The sequence below is a fragment of the Pieris napi genome, chromosome 2 (genome assembly GCF_905475465.1).
Source record: "Pieris napi chromosome 2, ilPieNapi1.2, whole genome shotgun sequence".
In the NCBI taxonomy this organism is placed as follows: domain Eukaryota; kingdom Metazoa; phylum Arthropoda; class Insecta; order Lepidoptera; family Pieridae; genus Pieris; species Pieris napi.
The window spans coordinates 8,344,229-8,363,205 of record NC_062235.1 but is presented as its reverse complement, the minus strand read 5'-3'; the positions used below and the strand labels follow the sequence as shown (position 1 = coordinate 8,363,205).

At 32.8% G+C, this 18,977-nt stretch overlaps 1 protein-coding gene across 4 annotated transcripts in view; it reads left to right on the top strand.

Moving 5' to 3' along the window:
* The window catches only part of LOC125058769 (trichohyalin), a 45,054-nt gene extending 27,289 nt beyond the window's left edge, over positions 1 to 17,765 (top strand). For 2 of the 4 annotated variants that reach the window (XM_047662934.1, XM_047662926.1), the window contains 5 exons: positions 1,290 to 1,478; positions 1,949 to 2,130; positions 11,313 to 11,587; positions 12,126 to 12,350; positions 16,453 to 17,765. In XM_047662934.1, coding sequence (XP_047518890.1) covers positions 1,314 to 1,478; positions 1,949 to 2,130; positions 11,313 to 11,587; positions 12,126 to 12,350; positions 16,453 to 17,561 — 1,956 coding nt within the window. In that variant the 5' untranslated portion in view covers positions 1,290 to 1,313 and the 3' untranslated portion in view covers positions 17,562 to 17,765. Of the gene's footprint in view, positions 1 to 1,289; positions 1,479 to 1,948; positions 2,131 to 8,717; positions 8,871 to 11,312; positions 11,588 to 12,125; positions 12,351 to 16,452 lie in introns of those variants that run through there. The other 2 variants (XM_047662940.1, XM_047662943.1) reach the window with 2 other exon arrangements.
* Positions 17,766 to 18,977: the final 1,212 nt, after the last annotated feature.

The following is an 18,977-nucleotide window of genomic DNA, read 5'->3' as shown; positions in this document are numbered from 1 at the left end:
AACAGCTTTTAAACAACGTTTTAACCTAGTTTTATAGGCTCGTTATAATTAATACTTACAATTGTAATGATAATTCAGTTATTTTGATGATGATTCCATATATGAATTGATATATGATGATCGAGGAGTGGAGCTGTAAAGTAGGTACCTCTGCAACTTAATTATATGTTCTTTATTACTTAAAATCGGCTTAACCAAGTTGATTTATATCTCACAACTATAGAGGATCATTTTCATACAACCAAGTGTTTACGCTTTAAAAGTTTTGACGCTTAACGCTTTACATACATATATATTTTCCGTTGTTTTCGAATATATACTTTTTCCAACCTCAAATATCTTCAATTAAATCTCACGAATTAGAAGGTCGGTAAAAAATATTAGATAAAATAACTGACATTAGAAAACATTAAATATGTTTAATAGTCTAATTGGTCGTCATAGCAGTTCAAGTGTTAATTTTGTGCAATTACGAAAAGAAGTCAAGGTTTGGGAACCAATGTGGTAACTAGTTAGTTGTGAGAATTCTTAATTCAAAAATGCTCTAGCCCTTATTTATTAAGCGTTAAGTAATCAGTAATAGGTATAATAATTTAGTTAATAGTTTTTACTGCTATGTATTACCATAATCAATTAATTTCTTCAATCAACATTTGGCCCTAGTCAAGAATGATTATGCATGAGAAATGTATGAAAAGCCAGTTTGGATGTCAGAGTTCTATACCTAATAACTATATATGAGTGCACTATCTTCATAGGCAATACGGCGAAAATAAAAATAAATAAATCAGTAGCTACAACCTTTTTAACCGGATCCCTCACGATGTTTTCTTTCACTGTTCGAGCGAATGTTAAATGCGCACATAGAAAGACAGTCCATTGGTGCACAGCCGGGGATTGAACCTATGACCTCAGGGATGAGAGTCGTACGCTGAAGCCACTAGGCCAAATGCTGTACGGCGAAAATAGGATCGGCTTATTCGCCATGTGTGTTGTCCACAAAGTCGCAAATGAGATAATTTTAAACGCTTTTACTGATATTATGGCTTGAACAGCAGCTATCACGTCTACATAGTAATACTAGAAACATAATAGACAGTTTCTATGCAAGTCAACTTTAAATTACCAAATGATGTTCATTGATATTCAATTTGTACGTGGAATAATTGAATGAGATTAAAATAGCTCTTCATGTGTAAAATCACAAAAACCCAACAATTTCATAGAATAACTAAATATAAGTAGTTAAAACTCATGATCATGCTAACTTAAATATACTTTTTTTGCAGGACCGAGGATGACATAACAACAAAATGGCACTACGACTAAAAAAGGACATAAAGAAAGCCTCCTACTACGTGTGGTTCCTTGGTGCGCAGGAATCACGGGGCTTGCGCGGCGAGGAATTCGCGCTACCTGCCATTCGGATACTTGAAGAAAGAGCCAGGGATTTGGAACCGTTTAAAGTCACGTTACAGGTAAAACTAATATAAAAAACATGATAGGGTATTTTAACCGAAATTTAAGTACACCTATGTATGTGATACTGTTGGTATTCGATAAGATTTAAATCAATTAATTCTAATCTAAAAATTCATTGAAATAGATTAAGCCGCAAATTTCCCGGGAAAATAAAAACATATTGATTATTCATTTAAATTGAAAATAGACATACGGGATACGCTTTGCGCTAGGTCTTGTACCTATCTGAATATTACCCTTAGTCAGCGAGCGTCTTTGTACTACACGCATAAACCAAACTCCTTGTTCATTTTAGCCGTCGTCTTATATTTCAAAATAAAACAGCAATTCAGTATATATAATTATTTAATATATTAATTATTTTAAGTTATTATTATTACTATCGGCTAATTTTATTACGTAACCAGAAAATAGTCAATCTAGTGAATGATTTACTATAAATTACATCTTCTCTTTTTTCTCACAGGTGTCCCATAAGGGTCTGAAAATAATCCAGAATGTGACGAGTAAGGGAAAGCAGCAGACTATTAAACACTTCATCCCACACGGAAGCATCACAAGCGGCGTGGTCCAAGGAGATGTAGTGGCCTGTGTCCTGCTGCTGTACAATCCTATCACAGGCTGTCCAGTTCATGTACATGCTTACCGGTAAGTTTTTACTGCCTCGCTGTTACTACTGTTATATAACAGAGGGTTCGATTTCCGGGTGGGTTCGAAAATATACAAATACTTCATTAATATACCTATACTAAATAAATCAAAAGCAGTGATTTTATAATCATATTAAATATTAATAACTTTGCTTTTTGTGAACTTCAAAAACCAAATCAGCAATTGTTCTCCTTTTCTAGGATTATTATTTGTCGTAATATAGTTATTATTTTCTATGCTGAAAATAATTACATTAAATTATCGTCATAACGTGTACGCAGTACAATTTTTTTTCGATTAAGCGCACCACGTAACACCATCGTAACATGAACTTTATTTCAACACAATACTATTTTGCATATTTCTATACTATAGTGTACCGACGATGTCAACATGACAATTGACTCTCTGTCACAAGCTTTGATTGCGATAAAGTACAAGAAGTACAGGTTGCCTCATGTTAAACAAAACAATAATGAAAATCCTTGCGAAAATGAGGCATTGCTACGGACACGTTTACGATGATTTTTCTCTCGATAAAATTGCGTCTGTGGAAAAGGAATCTAATACATCGTTTTAAATAGACAAAACCCATCTTAAAATTCGTTACTCTTAATACGATAATATGTAAAGTGTAGTGTTTTTATAAACAATTTATTTTAAATCATATAAACTTTCAATGCGATGGAACGGGAAATTGAAAACTGTGTAAAAACTCGAGCTGATGGGCAATTCTATTTACATTATGAAAGATCACTTCTTGATGTCCGCTAGATTAAAATTATACCATACAGGAAATACATAATTTATGACTTTACAAAAAGTAACGGAAGCAAGAAACCCTAGCGTCATTTATCCAATCCGATTCTCCGATTATATATATTTATACATTACAATAAAATATTCAAAGACAAAAATAAATCGGACATTTATGGTATGTAATATAACGTCGAGCCGTGGTATTGATAAATTTATTGTCTCTAACTATCTTCTAACGCATTAATCTTAAGGTCAGATAAACAAAACAAAGACATACCAAACAGAAAAAATTGTTAATCCTTGATGACAATCATATGCGAATATTTTCTTATAAAAATATAAAGGCCATTTATTCGTATACAAAGAAATTCTTTAAGTCTCTGTAATCGGGTGTGTTACATGAGTTCCTAAACATATTTGAGAAAACAATAAATTGTGTATGAAAATAAATTTACAAATAATGTTATATTAAAAATATACATGTTTTACTTGTTTTAGCAAACGACATTGAAGTTTTAAAAAAAATCAAGTGATCGTTTGACATTTGTTGAGAACATGACCTTTGTGTCTTCAACAATATGCCACGCAAGACAATGGCTCTATTACATTTAACCAAATATTTTAACTAGCTGGTTCTGCGACACCTTTCAACGACTTCAAATTGCCAATGTTCCAATTTTCTATATCAAGTTCACTACTATTAAACCATTTCCTAATGATACGGGAGACATAGTAACAGCTTCCGCCCGCAGCTTCACGCGCGTGGATTCGTATATTTCAATCGTTATATTTCAGTCAATTTACATAAAACCTTATTGAATCATACACCTAAACCTTCCGGAATGAATTTTCTTGGTGAAAACTAAACTAGTTCGCTAGTTTTAGAGATTATCACGTTAATACAGAAACAGACGCGGTCGGAAAACTTTTTTACAATAAATATTTAATAAAACGACTATATAATCAATGTAAGATTTATTTAAACATTTAGGCCGTAGATTAGACCCCTGGCAGTGTCAAATGTCTCGTGTTGTGAAGAAAAACATTGTGTGGAAACCGGCATGCCTTAGACAAATTAAAGTACAGAAGTCTAAAACCTAAATTTTATGTTAATATACCACCCGGAGTACGGCTGTAGGTATCTCCAATTAAGTCCGCTAAAACTATAAAAATATTCTGCTGTTTTGCTGATATGCATTATGATGACCACACGTGAAGGTATGTGATTACATAAGCTACAGCTAGCCAAGACCTATCAGGTCATCAACCCACCATGAATTGACTTAACATATGTAAATCCACGTTACTATTGTAATAATAATATAAAATTTACAGCAGCTAGCTTTATAAATAGTATTGGGATATAGCCGATTTCGTCTTTTGTTTTTTAATATAACAAGTAAGCCTCGTTTTGAAGCAAGGGTGAATCATATTTTTATTACATTTTTACGTAGATATGGATGTAGTTTAGCGACTGGGAAGTTAAGGAAGATAACCAAAAAATATTCGAAACATTTTCCAAAGTATAAGTTACAATCTATCTATTCTAAAATACATGGCAATTACTGTGAACATAAATTAATATATATTCTTAATAATAATTATTATTATTAATAAATATATATATATATGTATATATATTATTAATTCTTAGGCTAATTAAGTGCCTGTCGTAGTTTGCGTTTATTAAATTATACCCTTTATATAAAGAAAAACAATTAATTTGACATTTACCGTATTCAATAATGTTGCAACAAGTGCCTAGCGGTACCGGCGCATCTTGAAGGCTATATCATCGTATGCTATAATACACCTTAATAAAGAACTTACAAGGTAAAATGTCCCATGCATACAATTGCATTCCAATTGACGCTTGTTCACAATTTTGTAAGCCATGTAGCATTTAAGAAAATTGATGGAAACTTATTGTTACATTCATCGCCCTATTAAATATTAGTGGCTTGGCATATGAACTTGGTATATGAAACAAACTTTTAGACTCCGTACTGTTGACTATTTTTTAGTTAATTCATGTACGCCATGTACATTAGCTTACCTGCCATAGTACATGCGTTTTTAAAGGAATTTATATAATTGATATAATTGATGTTTTAAGGATTACAGTTTACTCGCTGTTACTCGAGACTCAAATGACGCTAACTTTATTTCAAAGCCAACCGTTGGTACTAACCCGACCCCAAAAATGTTTTCATAATTCTTAACGTCAAAACCTAAAAAATAGAGATCTATTATGTTACTTCGGTATTTTCACTTTAAATATGTGATTTGGTCGATAAAATTGGCTGTTGTTACACAGAACATCCTGCTTCTTCAACATATCTAAATATATAACATACATGAATAGTTTTAATTTAATATCACAAAGGATTTACCAAAATTGAATCACAAAAGAATCACATTCAGTTCACAAGTTTTTATATCTCATAAAATTTAACCATATTTTTGCTATACGTATATTTTTGAACGAACAGCGGGAACTATTTAATACTAATTCAAGTTCACTAACTCGCAATACAGCCTGCAATCAGATTATTCCAGTCCATACCAGTTTTGTAGCAATGACCGCAAGATGGCAGCTACAGAGCAAAAATAAATTCTAAATTTGAAATAAAATACTGTCCGTATGGGGTTGACTATTATTTTATAAAATTTTCGCTGTTTCAGTAGTGTACATACTTTTTGTATAGTTTTATTAACACAAAATGTTGTCATTTCAATCGTTCGGCACATAATTCATAACCATTGGAAAGTATAAAATTATTAAAAGCTAATTTCTAACCAAACCTACATACATCTTTGGTATGACAATATGATAATAATAGAATTGTTTATACCTTCTATATTTGTTAATAAGACCTTCATCGTTAAATACTAATAAAATTTTGTGGACATAAGCCGATCGAGCATATGTATATAATTATTATATCCTATATACTAACAAAATCCTTCCTTTTGTACCCAGTGTCTAAGTTAGTTTCCAAAACTACCATGCAGCGGATCCCAAAATCAATAAAAATGTTCTCACAACCCAGTTAAATATAAGTTATTACAAAACTTGCAACCTACATACCAAGATTTCAACGCAAAGAATATATATTCCTAAAACAAGATTCTTTAAATGTTGTACATGCTCTATCAATGTAGCCGATAATAATTGGTAGTTTTCTACTCTATTGCTGCGTTTGTGCATTCCGATTTCCCGGCATATCTGAAAATTATTTCTATAGGAGTCATTTGTGTATTCAAAATTTCCTTTAAATTACATTGCAATTTACGCAGTTTTTTTTGTCTGTGTATTTTCGTTAGTATACTGTGTATTGTATTAGAATAAACTGATTTAACATAAAAAACACCGTTATTACTTTATAATTTATTAATTATAACTATATAATTAATTTATTATTAACTATATAATTAACTAGCATGACTGGGATCAAAAGAAAAGACAAAGTAAGGAGTAGCAACATCAGAGGAAAGACTAAGGTACAGGACATAACTTTGAAAATAAGAAGACAAAAGTGGAAATGGGCAGGCCACATGATCAGGGGAAAGGACAAATGGAGTAAAATAATCACACAATGGTACCCAAGAGATGGAAAGAGAAAGAGAGGTAGACCACAAAAAAGGTGGGACGACGACATTATACAAGTCGCGGGAACAACATGGGGTAGAGTGGCCATAGAAAGGCCAGAATGGAGAAGGTTGGAGGAGGCCTTTGCCATCTGGCAAACGGACAAGCAAAAGTGGAAAAAAGTACAATATACGAAAAATAAAGAAAAATACTGGCATGTCCGAATAGAGGCTATAATAAATAAATAAATAAAAATATAATTAACTATATAACTAACTAAAAGGCATTGCATATAATAATTTTGTTTTTAGCCAAAGCTTATTTGTCCTACAAACTAAATATTCTTTAAACGTAGCACACCATGTTAACGACAATAAACTCATACAGTGTTTGTAATAAACAAAAGCAGTCGTTAAGTAAAAAAATATGAAAATGGGCTCGTATCCGATCGCTGGTAAGCGTCACCTTAAAATAGACGATTTTGAAGAAGTAAGGAGAAATATATTTTTAGGTATTAAGCCCTAAGCTAAGGGTTGTTCTTAGCAAATTATTGTAGACCCTCACAGTTGATGTCACTTCTCTTGTTCATAGAAATGTATATTTAGTGCCTTTCTAATTATGAGTACGTGTATTAATGTACTTGTTTGTAGCCCAGAGGTGAGAACGTTGACCCTTAGAAATCGCATTTTATATATTATGTAGATGGCGATATTGGCTGCGAGTACGTCTGCGTTGATATAGCGATTTCTTTGCTAAACAAATCAATTCGTAGTATGAAAAAAATAAAGATATAGCGTATATCATAGTGTAGCGCATTTCTTATAACTCTTACACTGAGGAAAAACGGGGTCATACAGACAATAATTTATTGCATTATTTGAGGTGTCGCAATAAACTCACGCTCATAACGATAATTTACCACACTGGCTATAAAAATTCCACACATTTTTATCTTAATAAGTGTCAAGGTTATAAATAAATAATTCATCGTAATTTATTATTATTAAATTAGGAGAAATTTTTCGTTAACTTTCACTCGTGCCAAACACGAGGACATACCACTGTAGTTTATTAAAATTTGCTCTCATTTCGTTTTTGGTGAAAACCTCTTATTACTTAATTAAAATTGTCAGTAAGAATCGACTACAGAATGTCACCATTTCAATAAATAAATACAAATATTACTTACTATGCTGTTTTAACATCAACGCATTCTTGCACTTTCCTACGATTTGAGTCATTCGATTTCTCCTCGAATCTAAGTCAGTGGTAAGTCTAAAAACGGCAAAATACTTTTAGAATTCATCTCCGTAACATTTTCAGTTTTTTTGATAGGTGCAATTATCAATTGCTAGTACTTTCACCCCGCGGGTGTTAGATAAAAACTTAAAGCTAGTAACTGACGAAGCATGAAGTGAAAATATTGTGACACCTTGAAGTCAGCATTTTGCAAGGCAAACGAGTAGAACCCTTCTAGTCGGTAATACTGTCAACTGTGACGAATGATCGCCATTACAAGAATTACAAAAAATGCTAATACAATATTATTTTAAACATGCAATATCCATGCATGTATAAAATAATCCTTGTCTATAAATGCCTTTAAAGATTTTCTATAAGTCGTATATTAAATTAGATTTTTTTTTACGTATATGCAAGCAATCATATTGAAATCATAAAATATTCAATAAATTCATCATCATCATCATTAACATATAAACAGTGTGGTTCTAGAGACTTCTATAACAATTATGAGACCAATTTGTTTCTCAATCAATATTCCTTATCAACAATAAAATACCTATAACATATACTTTATAATGTAAAGCTAAAGTTTGTTGGTTTGTTTGATTAAACTCAATCTACTGGTTCGAATTGAAACATACTCTTTGTTTTGGATAGTCCATTTATCGAAGAAGATTTTTTTTATAAAGTAAAAACGCTTTCGTAATCAAATTGTTCTAAAATTATTCATTAATCGCAAAGGTTTTTATCAAAATAACATGCTGAACAAAATTTCCCTAACTGTGTATATTAAGATATATCATAGTTTTAAAAGAACGCCGCAACAAAATAATGTACTACTTCATGATGCTGCTAGCTGCTAGGCTGGTCTCAAATCAACGCGAATGAAGTTGCGAGCAACAACTAGTCATTATATAAAAAGGAAGATGCGTCATATTGAATACTCAATGATGTTTTCACAATCATCACTTGTAATTGTGCTTACCTTGATATTAGTAATTTGAGAATCATTAAATGGTATTTCTTAGTATTACAAACCAGTTTTTGCACAAAATTACTTGTAAAATCTTTTTCTAATAATTAAATGTGTGCTCTGTTGTATTAGTGTTTGATATTCTGTACAGTTGTGACATGTGATTTGGTAAGTTCTATAATTTTTTTATTATTACTTGGGTCAATTTAGTATATGCAAAAAATACATTTTACCAGCAACTGATTATTCCTTTGCCTTGAAAAAGTTGTTATATATAAATAAAAGAGCTATTTATAGTGTTTATAATAAAAATTATTCGTATATAGAGATATGGTTGATTAAATGGTTGTTTATTTGCTAATGAATTTATCGAAATATTATCTGAATGAAATGGTATCCCTGTGATAACTATGATCCAATATAAAAACATTATTTTCATCATCCTTTTCTAAAATGCTTTTTATTTCCTCACGCCTTGACGAAAACATATTTTCATGTTCACTGAACATTCATAATTCATGCAGCAAGCACTTTTAACGCTGAATTAACTAAATTAATGAATATTTAACCAGATAATTGGTAATTGCGTGCTGTGAAGATCTTGTCTAAGTCGTGCTATGCAATTCTCTGTAATTGATGTGAGCTTCATGTTTTAATGTGTTTACGAGGTTGTTAACTGTTACTTCTTTGATTATACATATACTTATATGTTTCATAATGGCATGCATAAAACATGGTTACAGGTTTTCTTTCAACCCGTTCAGTTCCACGGCTAAAGAAACCTCGTATGACGACTTTAACGAAATGATTCAATTGAGATATTATTCAATGCTATCTTGATTAGTAGGTATAGTTATTACACTTATTGGCTTTCTTTGTATTCTTGATATAATTTCCAAAGAATTGCCGATCCTTCCTATGCAAAAAAAAATATGACAATTGTTGACCCGTTGCTCAGCAAAAACATACGTATATGTAATATTAGTAACACCTGTTTCTCGGAGGTAAAATATTAACATAGACAGTAATATCTGTAAAATTCGAATTATTGTCATTAATAATAATCTATGGGACAAATGTGAGATGGCATTAATTTTCTCTTTATATTACGGTTGAAAATGGAACATCACTTCTATTGCATCTGTGGGTGGGCCATAGACAACCAGTTTATTAGATTTGTATATGTGTACAACAATGACATTACATAACCTGTACGGTTCCCGCCCAAGTGTCTCGTAGTTTTGTAATATCCTTACTTTAAGATTTTATTCGGTCCATTTAGTCTTGCAATCCATTCAAGCTTATAATCTCAGTTAAGAGGAAACGGATATGCCCATTCTATTGAGTTCCATAAATGCAGCAGCTGCTTAAATAGATAGAATATTTTTTTAATTACAGCTATTTACATTAATGTTATTTACTGTTGAACTTAGTTATTACTTTTATAACAGTTTTGAATTTTATTTTAAATTAACTTTATACTTACTTTATTATGTACCGACCAAATGCGATATTTTAAACAGCTGTTTATTTACATGTTTAGAAACCGCACTTTTCAATTTTCGTTAAATTAACCGTCGATCAAACTAACAAAGTGTGATATATGTTGTGACAAGAAGGACCTTGTAGCTCTGACATTATGGCACAATGCATTCCATTCGTGTCATAATAACATTCGATGTGGTTTTGGAATTTGTAAATTAATTTCAAGTTTAGTAATTACAAAAGTGTTCACCGCAATTATTGTAATAGACATTAACTTATTGAACATTTTAATTATTATTTTGTTAATGATGTCGATAATGACTACAAGAACTTACCGTGTAGGCTTTGTAATCATAAGTATTATTACAAGTGTTAACTTTAAATCATACCAAAAATACGAATATTTAAAAGCTTTCTAAAGAAAGTTGTGTTTTTACTATAAATCTCAACAATTGGTATCTAATGAACTTACAAATGTCAAGCGAAAGTAACGACGCTCTCGCAATGAAAAATACCTTTGTAATATTAACATATGATTAATTATTGACTTTGAATCCAAATATTTAAGACCAAAATATCTTTATATGAAAAAGCAACTATATATTACACAAACAAAAATTTTCAAGAATTGTATATAAATATTTATTTCTATTAACTAAGATCGACTGGTATTTAGGAGTCTTGCTCTCGCGACAAAAACTCTACCCGATACATTTTGTAATTATTCGTCATATAATCCGTCTTTAATCAGCGTCTGTCCTAATATGTTGACACGTTTTCATAAAACGGTTAGTAGTGAGCCGGATTTGGTAAAGAATCTAGCAAGTTGCACGGTCAGTCGCGTTACGGTGTTGCCCTTATCTGGTGACATAACCCAATTTGCTAGAACATGTGTAACTTGCCTTTGTAATTACAGTTCTTAGATTGTAAAGTGCTATATTGTATACAATTTGTACTTATCAAACCAATTGAAACGTGCCAATTTCATTCAAAGTGACGAACTTTGATTTTTTCACCCTAAACAAAAGTAATTTTCTACTACATACTGTATAAATATTAAACATTTTTTTTCGGATAATGTCTAATGATAAATCAGCTTACTTACCATAGATTATACGTTTACAGATGTGACTCTGACCACACGGCTGGCATGCTCTACACCCATCTTTTGGCGTTAATAGAACGACCGGAAAATCAGAAAAAATTCGCGGACATTGAGCGAAAATTACAAATGAGAGGTGCGCTGCCGAACAGTAAGAAGCCCCCAGATTCCTCTCTGGGGAGCGAAGTATCAAGAGAATCGGATTCTGGCAGTAATGAGGACAGGAATGTTGCAAATTTGTATGACAGTTTGGCTGCTGAATTGAAGCAGAAGTTGTCTACAGGTAAAAAGGGATTAGGTCAGTCAACATTCTTTATTTTAAAGTAGTTTGGCAGCTTTAGATATGGAGCATTATCTGGTATTTGGTTTATATATGCTTGTATTTTTGCACGCACCTATTACGTGTTAGTACATGCTTGTATAGTAGTGCTTGTCCGCGTGTCAACATTTTAAACATTAAAATATAAGAAATTTCGTGATTAATGCATGGCTAATCAAATGTTAGTAAGCTTGCTCGATTTTCAGGAATGAGATAATGTTTTAAAGCAATTGCATTACAATAACTTTTAATAAAAATATACTTAAAGGCCGGCAACGCACACGCGAGGCCTCTGCCAATGAGAGTGTCCATGGGCGACGGTATCACTTAACATCAGATGAGCCTCCTGCGCGTTTGCCCCCTTCTTCTATAAAAAAATCCTCTCTGAATGGTTTTCCCTTCGGTGTTAAAAATTATTAAGTACCATTATTACTCTATATAGAATCTATGTTCTTTTATATCGATTGATATAGTTATAGCTTGTCTCACACTCTAAGCCACATATATTAAATTCCAGGCAAAAGCCCAATTCTGTTGCCACCCCGCGACTACGACACAGTTCACAGACAGAAAGGCAACCTGAACAACATTGACACCCGGCGTTGCTTAAACCAGAACATAGTTGGAGTGAATGCAAGACGCAAATTGGAATCGTCTGGCGGTAGTTCCGGGATTGGGAGTGACCTGGCACCATCCCCTGAAAGGAATGACTATCGACCCCATGACAACCACAGTACTAGTGGTAGGAATCATTTTTTATTCAGACTTTTTCAGGATGTCGTTGCATTGACTTTAACATCTAGAAATGGGGTAATCCATTTTCTGTGTCTGTTTTATTGAAAGTTTTTTTAAGCTTAGCTTAAATATAGCGTATAGTTATACGAGTACATAATATATATAACTTAGCTTAGATATAAGTATTATTCTTACCACGAGTTCATTAACTATAAAACTATGGATCTAATTATTGTACTGATCGAAGTAATGTTATACTATTTTTCAAGACCATATTTCTTTACGTCGTACCTGTAGTTCCCAGATTCAACAAAACAGTTTTGTTTTGTTCTTTAGCTATTATAGTTTATATGAAAACGTTGAGCAGTGTGCGACTCTTTTCCCTGAGGTCGTAGTTTCGAATCACGGTTGCGCACTTATTGAACCACTGTCGTACGTTGAAGGAAAATATCGGCAAGCTTGAGACCCAAATATTTTACCAAACAAAATTACGGTGTATAGGCACAGAAGGCTACTAAACTTTTAGAAAAAAACAGACGATCACGAAACAGATACAGAAACCTGAAACTCAAACATGAAAAGGTTTTTGGTTGGTTGTTTTAATGGTTTGTTCACTGTTTTGTTTTGTATCTATGGAATAATAGGAACAAACCGTCAAAATTTATATAATCCGTTTACAATTCGTGTTTCAATAGAAACGAAACATTTTTGTCCATGGCGTCACCATTCGTGACAGTGTTTACGTTCAACTTGCAATTACACTTTGAATCAACATTTTAAATACCATTTACAAAGCACGTTTTTAAAGTTTTAACATATAAATTTATTCCAGGTTTTATATATCTATTTAATTGGGTTTTAAATAGTCGTATAAACATATATATAAAGATATACATTGGACCACTTAAGTGTTCGGAACTAGTTATAAAATGGACAAGTAAATGATGAAAATTATTAACTTATTTTAGTAAAAAAACTTTATTACTCACAATTTTAGTAGTTATTATTCTCGATGCTCATTTATATTAAATATATACAAAGAACTTCGTTTGCCTTAGTTATTTACCAATTACGAATTATTTCTAATGTACCAAATAGATGCATTTATGTAGGTTTCTTATTTAAAAACCTATACTTATAAAGTAAATCGTGGCAGTTTTTACATTGCATTATTAACAGAAGAACGTGATAAACATATTGTATCACTTGCAATCTCTCAAATGGTTCAAGACCATTTTCTCACCTTCACTCTGTCGTTGAACATTGCATTACTAAATGTATTTATTAGATTTTATAATGGCGGAATGAGAAACGCATTATGCCCATTTACAGATGCGAGGTGAACTGCACTTTCTAAATTTTTCATGTTTGTGAAACTAATATAATGTATTTAAATTTTGACAGTTCATATTTGTTAACCTGGGTTTACTGGATTTCTGGTAAACCAGTTTTAAGACAAGGTTTATCTATTGTCTGGTAAACGAATAATTTAGATTTTTTTTTTTAAATTCTTAATCCATCTGCAATCAGCCTCTTGGCTTTTATCAGATTTAATGGGAAATGATAGCAATTAGGGAACTCAAATCCAATATTTTTTATTCCCTCCGTAATTTATAAACTGTCACACTGCGGCAAGTTTCGCCCTTTTTAGCCGATACACACTGTCCGTCGTTTCCAAGAGGCCCGAAGCTAGGGGGGTTGACGTGTTGCTATATATAGATTAAATATGATTTAAAAATTCCTACGATACTTTAAAAAAGGTTATTTTATTTTATCTAAACAAAACGCCGACCAACTACGTTACATTGGCTTTTACTGCACGAACTGTATAAAAAATCGATTAGAAGCTCACCTCACGGCAACCTTAAAACAGCAACATGCAACGGGAGACAGTTATTCCGGCTTAATGTGTATGCGCGTGAATTGAATTCTAAATTCTAATAGGTCCTATGCTGTAATAAAGTCATCGTGCTATTTCTGATGTCGTGGGTTACAGGAAACTAGACTAGACTAGTAAAGTTCTGAGAAAAATGCAACTAAAGGTTTTATCTTCAAATTTTAAATATATGTTAGGTTATATACTTCACTTTTGGTCTACTTAAGGGAATCGAATTAACGTTAATGTATACCTTACTTTTGATCTACTTAAGAGAATCGAAAAAATTAACGTTAATGCACAACTTATTATATACGTTCTTATACAATAAAAAACCTATTATTTATTTGTTACTATCGGCTTCACACGTACAATCGTAAATCATTCTAGATATTGGTGAAAAACGCAATAATTTCCGTGCAGTAGTTTTTAAATTTACGCAAACCCGACAGATAGACGCGGTAAAAAACTTGTTTTAATATAATATGTAATATACAATTTATACACACTAGAACTCGATCATATATCTCTCAGCGTTCTGTGTAAAATACTTTTTCGAGTCCGAGTTACTTTGAAAATCGTCTACCACAAAATCGGTTTAATAGCCTATGGTACTCACAAATAACGTGTTCTATTGTTAAAAGAATTTTGAAATTCGGTTCAATAGATCCAGATAGACGACCGCTCCAACTTTACTTCTTTATATTAAGTTTAGATGTCATGGTCAACTTCCTTACATACTTATAAATTGTACGCCGCTTTCTGTTAAATTATGTTTATGATGTCTCAAATTCATATTGTATTGTTTTCATTCATTCTATGAAACAAAACAACCAAACTGTTAGATTGTAACACATCCATATGTACTAGTAAACCAATTAAAGTAACTTAAGTTACTATAATTGGTTGGGTACTACTAGTTACTTAATATAAAGCCGACGCGACGTTTAGCTTTACATCATAGTTACGGGTAATATGTAATAAAAAAAAATTTATTTTCTCACAGTGGTTGCCTGGATGTGATCGCTTGAAAGCGATAAGGTCACCAAGTCCTTTATATTTAATTATGTAAAATTTTTATATTGTAATGTAACGAAGTTTAATTAAATTAATAAATAAAACATACCAACAATAAATATTTATATGAAACCCCGGGTGAAAGCCCCCTCCAAGGAATTGCGCAATTTTCTCTTTCCGCCAGCCGTCATCACAATTTCATCTGTCCGACAGGCCTTTCCGACCCAATATAATATGTATGCATACGCTATTCTTGATAAATTGCATATACAATCAATCAGCATAGCTTATATGACTATTCATAACCTGTGTTATAAACGGTGTCACAATATATATTACCAATTATAAGCTAAAACTGTCTTTAATGAACCAGTGCAAATCTCGAAGAAAGGCGAAAGCTAATTCTCACAATAAATTAGTGCAACAATGAAAATTTTTAATAAAACCTGTTTCCACTAAATGATTCACAAGATCGGCACGTGGGAGCGACAGGTTTTTTCTATGTCAAATAGTATTTTAGAAATGAGTTAAACTTGTTCTAAAGATGTACCGTTGTATGTAAAAGCGACAATGACGTTTGTAAGGTGTCGCATATATTAAGAAGTAGGCTTTTAGAGCAGTAATTATGAAGCGTAATGTAGGTAGATAAAATCAGTGCTTTGTACGTAGAGCAACTAACATTTTTAATCTTTCACTTGTCGTAGATAAGTCTTTCTTTTGGTTTTTATTGTTTCCTTTGTATCAGTTAAGTTACCTTTATTTTAGCATATTTTCATTTTGTTTTATTTTTCGATATACTAATATTAACATTATTAAATAAACCAATACGTTTTCTCTTAGTAGCTTTTGTTACGTGTTACTATGATTATACTAACAGTGTAACTGCCCTACACAAATTGAGAATTTTACATAAATATTCGTTCATTTACATAATCCATCTTGACAAAAGCAAATAAACCTTTTTGAATTAGACCATTCCTTAATTACCTACTAGATATTTAATTTATAAATATAGCATAGTATAGTAATAGTTTTCCCAAATGCACTGGAATGTTATTCTAATGAAAAGAAAACACGAAGTATAATTCGTGGTTAAATTTTCTCTTGTTTTGAGGGATAAGGATTGAAGGAAAGGATGATGAATTTCTTCATCAGCTATTATAACGTTGAGAGAGAGAAATTCTTTATTTAATCATTTAATTATTAAAATTTTCAGAAGAGGATTGGGCTGAGAGCACAGCCTACTTGATGCACGAGGCCTTTGACGCGTCTCCTCCGCGTCGAGCTCCCTCCCCCCGCCGCGCTTCCCCCCCGCGACGCTCATCACCACCTCGCCGCGCTTTGTCACCTCGAAACTACGACAGAACCCCTTATAACGACGATCTTTCGGACCAATTCAGAGACGCCTTAGCCCCTTTCCGCGAGGCCACCTTCGAGAGGAGATTTAGACCCGAATCTCTCGAACGCAACAAAGAGAAAGTAGACAAATATCCAGAAGAGACAACGAATTACAGACGAAGATACGTAGCTGACACTAAACCCTCCAACCGGAGCATGGACAGAGTGGACGGTCGCTTCGGCAAACTCCAGAGAGGCACGAGCGAAGGCAGCCTCAAAATGGCCGACACGTCGCCGAAAGAACGCTTCAATGTAGCTAAAGAAAAGTTCAAGAACTTAGAGAGGGAGAGATTCAATCGCGAGCTAGAGGCGCACATGGCGATGCGAAGGAGCATGTTAGAAGCCAGGAACAGTCGCTCGACTTCTTCTCCAGAAGAAGAAAGACGGGACGAGCGTCAGGAACGTCACAGAGAAACGACCTCTCGGCGAGAACAAGAGCGTTCTCATCGTGAGGTTGAGCGTTCTCACAGAGAACCGGAGAGACGTAAAGAAGACAGAGTCCGCGATCTAGCACCGCCCGACTTGCACAGGGAAGTAGAAAGGCTGCCGCGTGTCGGTAGAAAGCGCGATGACTTGAAACGATACGAGTACGGAACTGAAGATTATCTGAACAGGGTTGAGCCGAAGCCGCTTAGAGATGATTATGACAGGTACCGCGATAGAAGGGAATCTCATCCTCCGGACGAAGACGAAATAGAACCTGTAGAGGAGAGGAGACGAGATTGGACCGATCGACAACGGGCGTTCAGTCGCACTCGCTTGTTGGATGATCATAGACAGTCGTACGCGGAAGGCGATAGAGATAGGTTTTATGAAAGGGACTATAGGGATTTTCGCGACTTAGCTGATAGACCACAGACGAAGTTCCGCCATAGTTATGCGGAACCAATCTCCAGAGGGCGCCTCGGAACTGTAAGACCATATTAAACTGCCATAATAAATAGTCTGAGCAAATTGTACATGGATACCTGCTACACTGTATAATCACAAATATTTTATAAGTATATATTTATGTATAGAGCATTATTATTTTTAGTTAAAACAAATAAATAAACATTGTCAATATCACTTATTATTGTACTTAATAGATATATTTTAATTACAACAAATAATAAATTCTAAAAATTCAAATTTATTTTTATTATCTACCCATGTTATGTAGTTTTTTAACATATTGTTACGAGCTAAGAGATCGGATAGTGACGACGTAGATCTCGTCGTTACAAAAAACGAAGAGTTTAATTACACGTAAAAACACACTAAAGTAATTAGTGACAGTGTGCACTCAGCACACTGTCACTAATTACTCCACACTCTCGTGAGACAAAACGAGAAATTTATGTAAATTCCAATTTTCTTGTATGTGATAGAGACTCTTGCAACGACCATAAATTATTTATATACATAATTACATTTTAGCATGCTGAAAACTTCTCTAAGTAGAAAATGTCATTCAAACGTCCTCGTAACAATATGTAATAGATTCGTACATATTCCTATTTTGTAAGCAATGTAATACACTGTTACAATTCTTTACTCATGACTTTAGAAATATTCTGTTGAACATGTTCATATAAAACGTTTAATTAAACGTACAATACATAATATACATACAATAATAAAACATTTCAAGAATATTTTTTAAGAGATACGTATGTGTTTGGCTATAATACGGAACAACATTATTATTATTTTTTAATTTCTTTATTTTACAAAAAAAATATAATACAATCATAACAAGTTACATTAGCAAACCGCTGTAGTTTATATTCATGTAACCATAACAATCTTGTTTAGGAGCGCGACAAATGCATATAAAAGTAGTTTTTTAGTTTGCTGTTTATATTGGTTGGCGTTAGGCAATCTAATATGTGATTTGGTAGCAACTGCACAAATAGCAACTGTTTTTAATGTTGTTTACCGTCTTAAAAAGGACTTAGGCCTTAGCATACACGTTATTTGGTGCTCATCAGGCGATCTCGATAAGGTCGCCATACAAAACGTACGTTTTGATATTAGTAAACAATACGTTAATTTTGTAATTAACTTAATAATCGTTCTTGTCCATTTCGTGAAGCTTTATGAGTACGCGTAGGACTTATGTAGAAGAATATTTTTATACTTAACTCTCATTAACACTGATTTTTATTATACAAATACAAGCCTAGTTTAAGTAAATAAAGTTCCTTTTTAGGAAAGAGGAGACTCCCCTCCTGCTTAGCTTCTCACCACAATTCTGCCTGATCTCGTGGTTGATAAGTTATTAGGCAATATTTTCCAACACTTATTATTATTTACTGTTTTGAATTTTGTAAATACGATAATATTTCTATGTAGCCAATA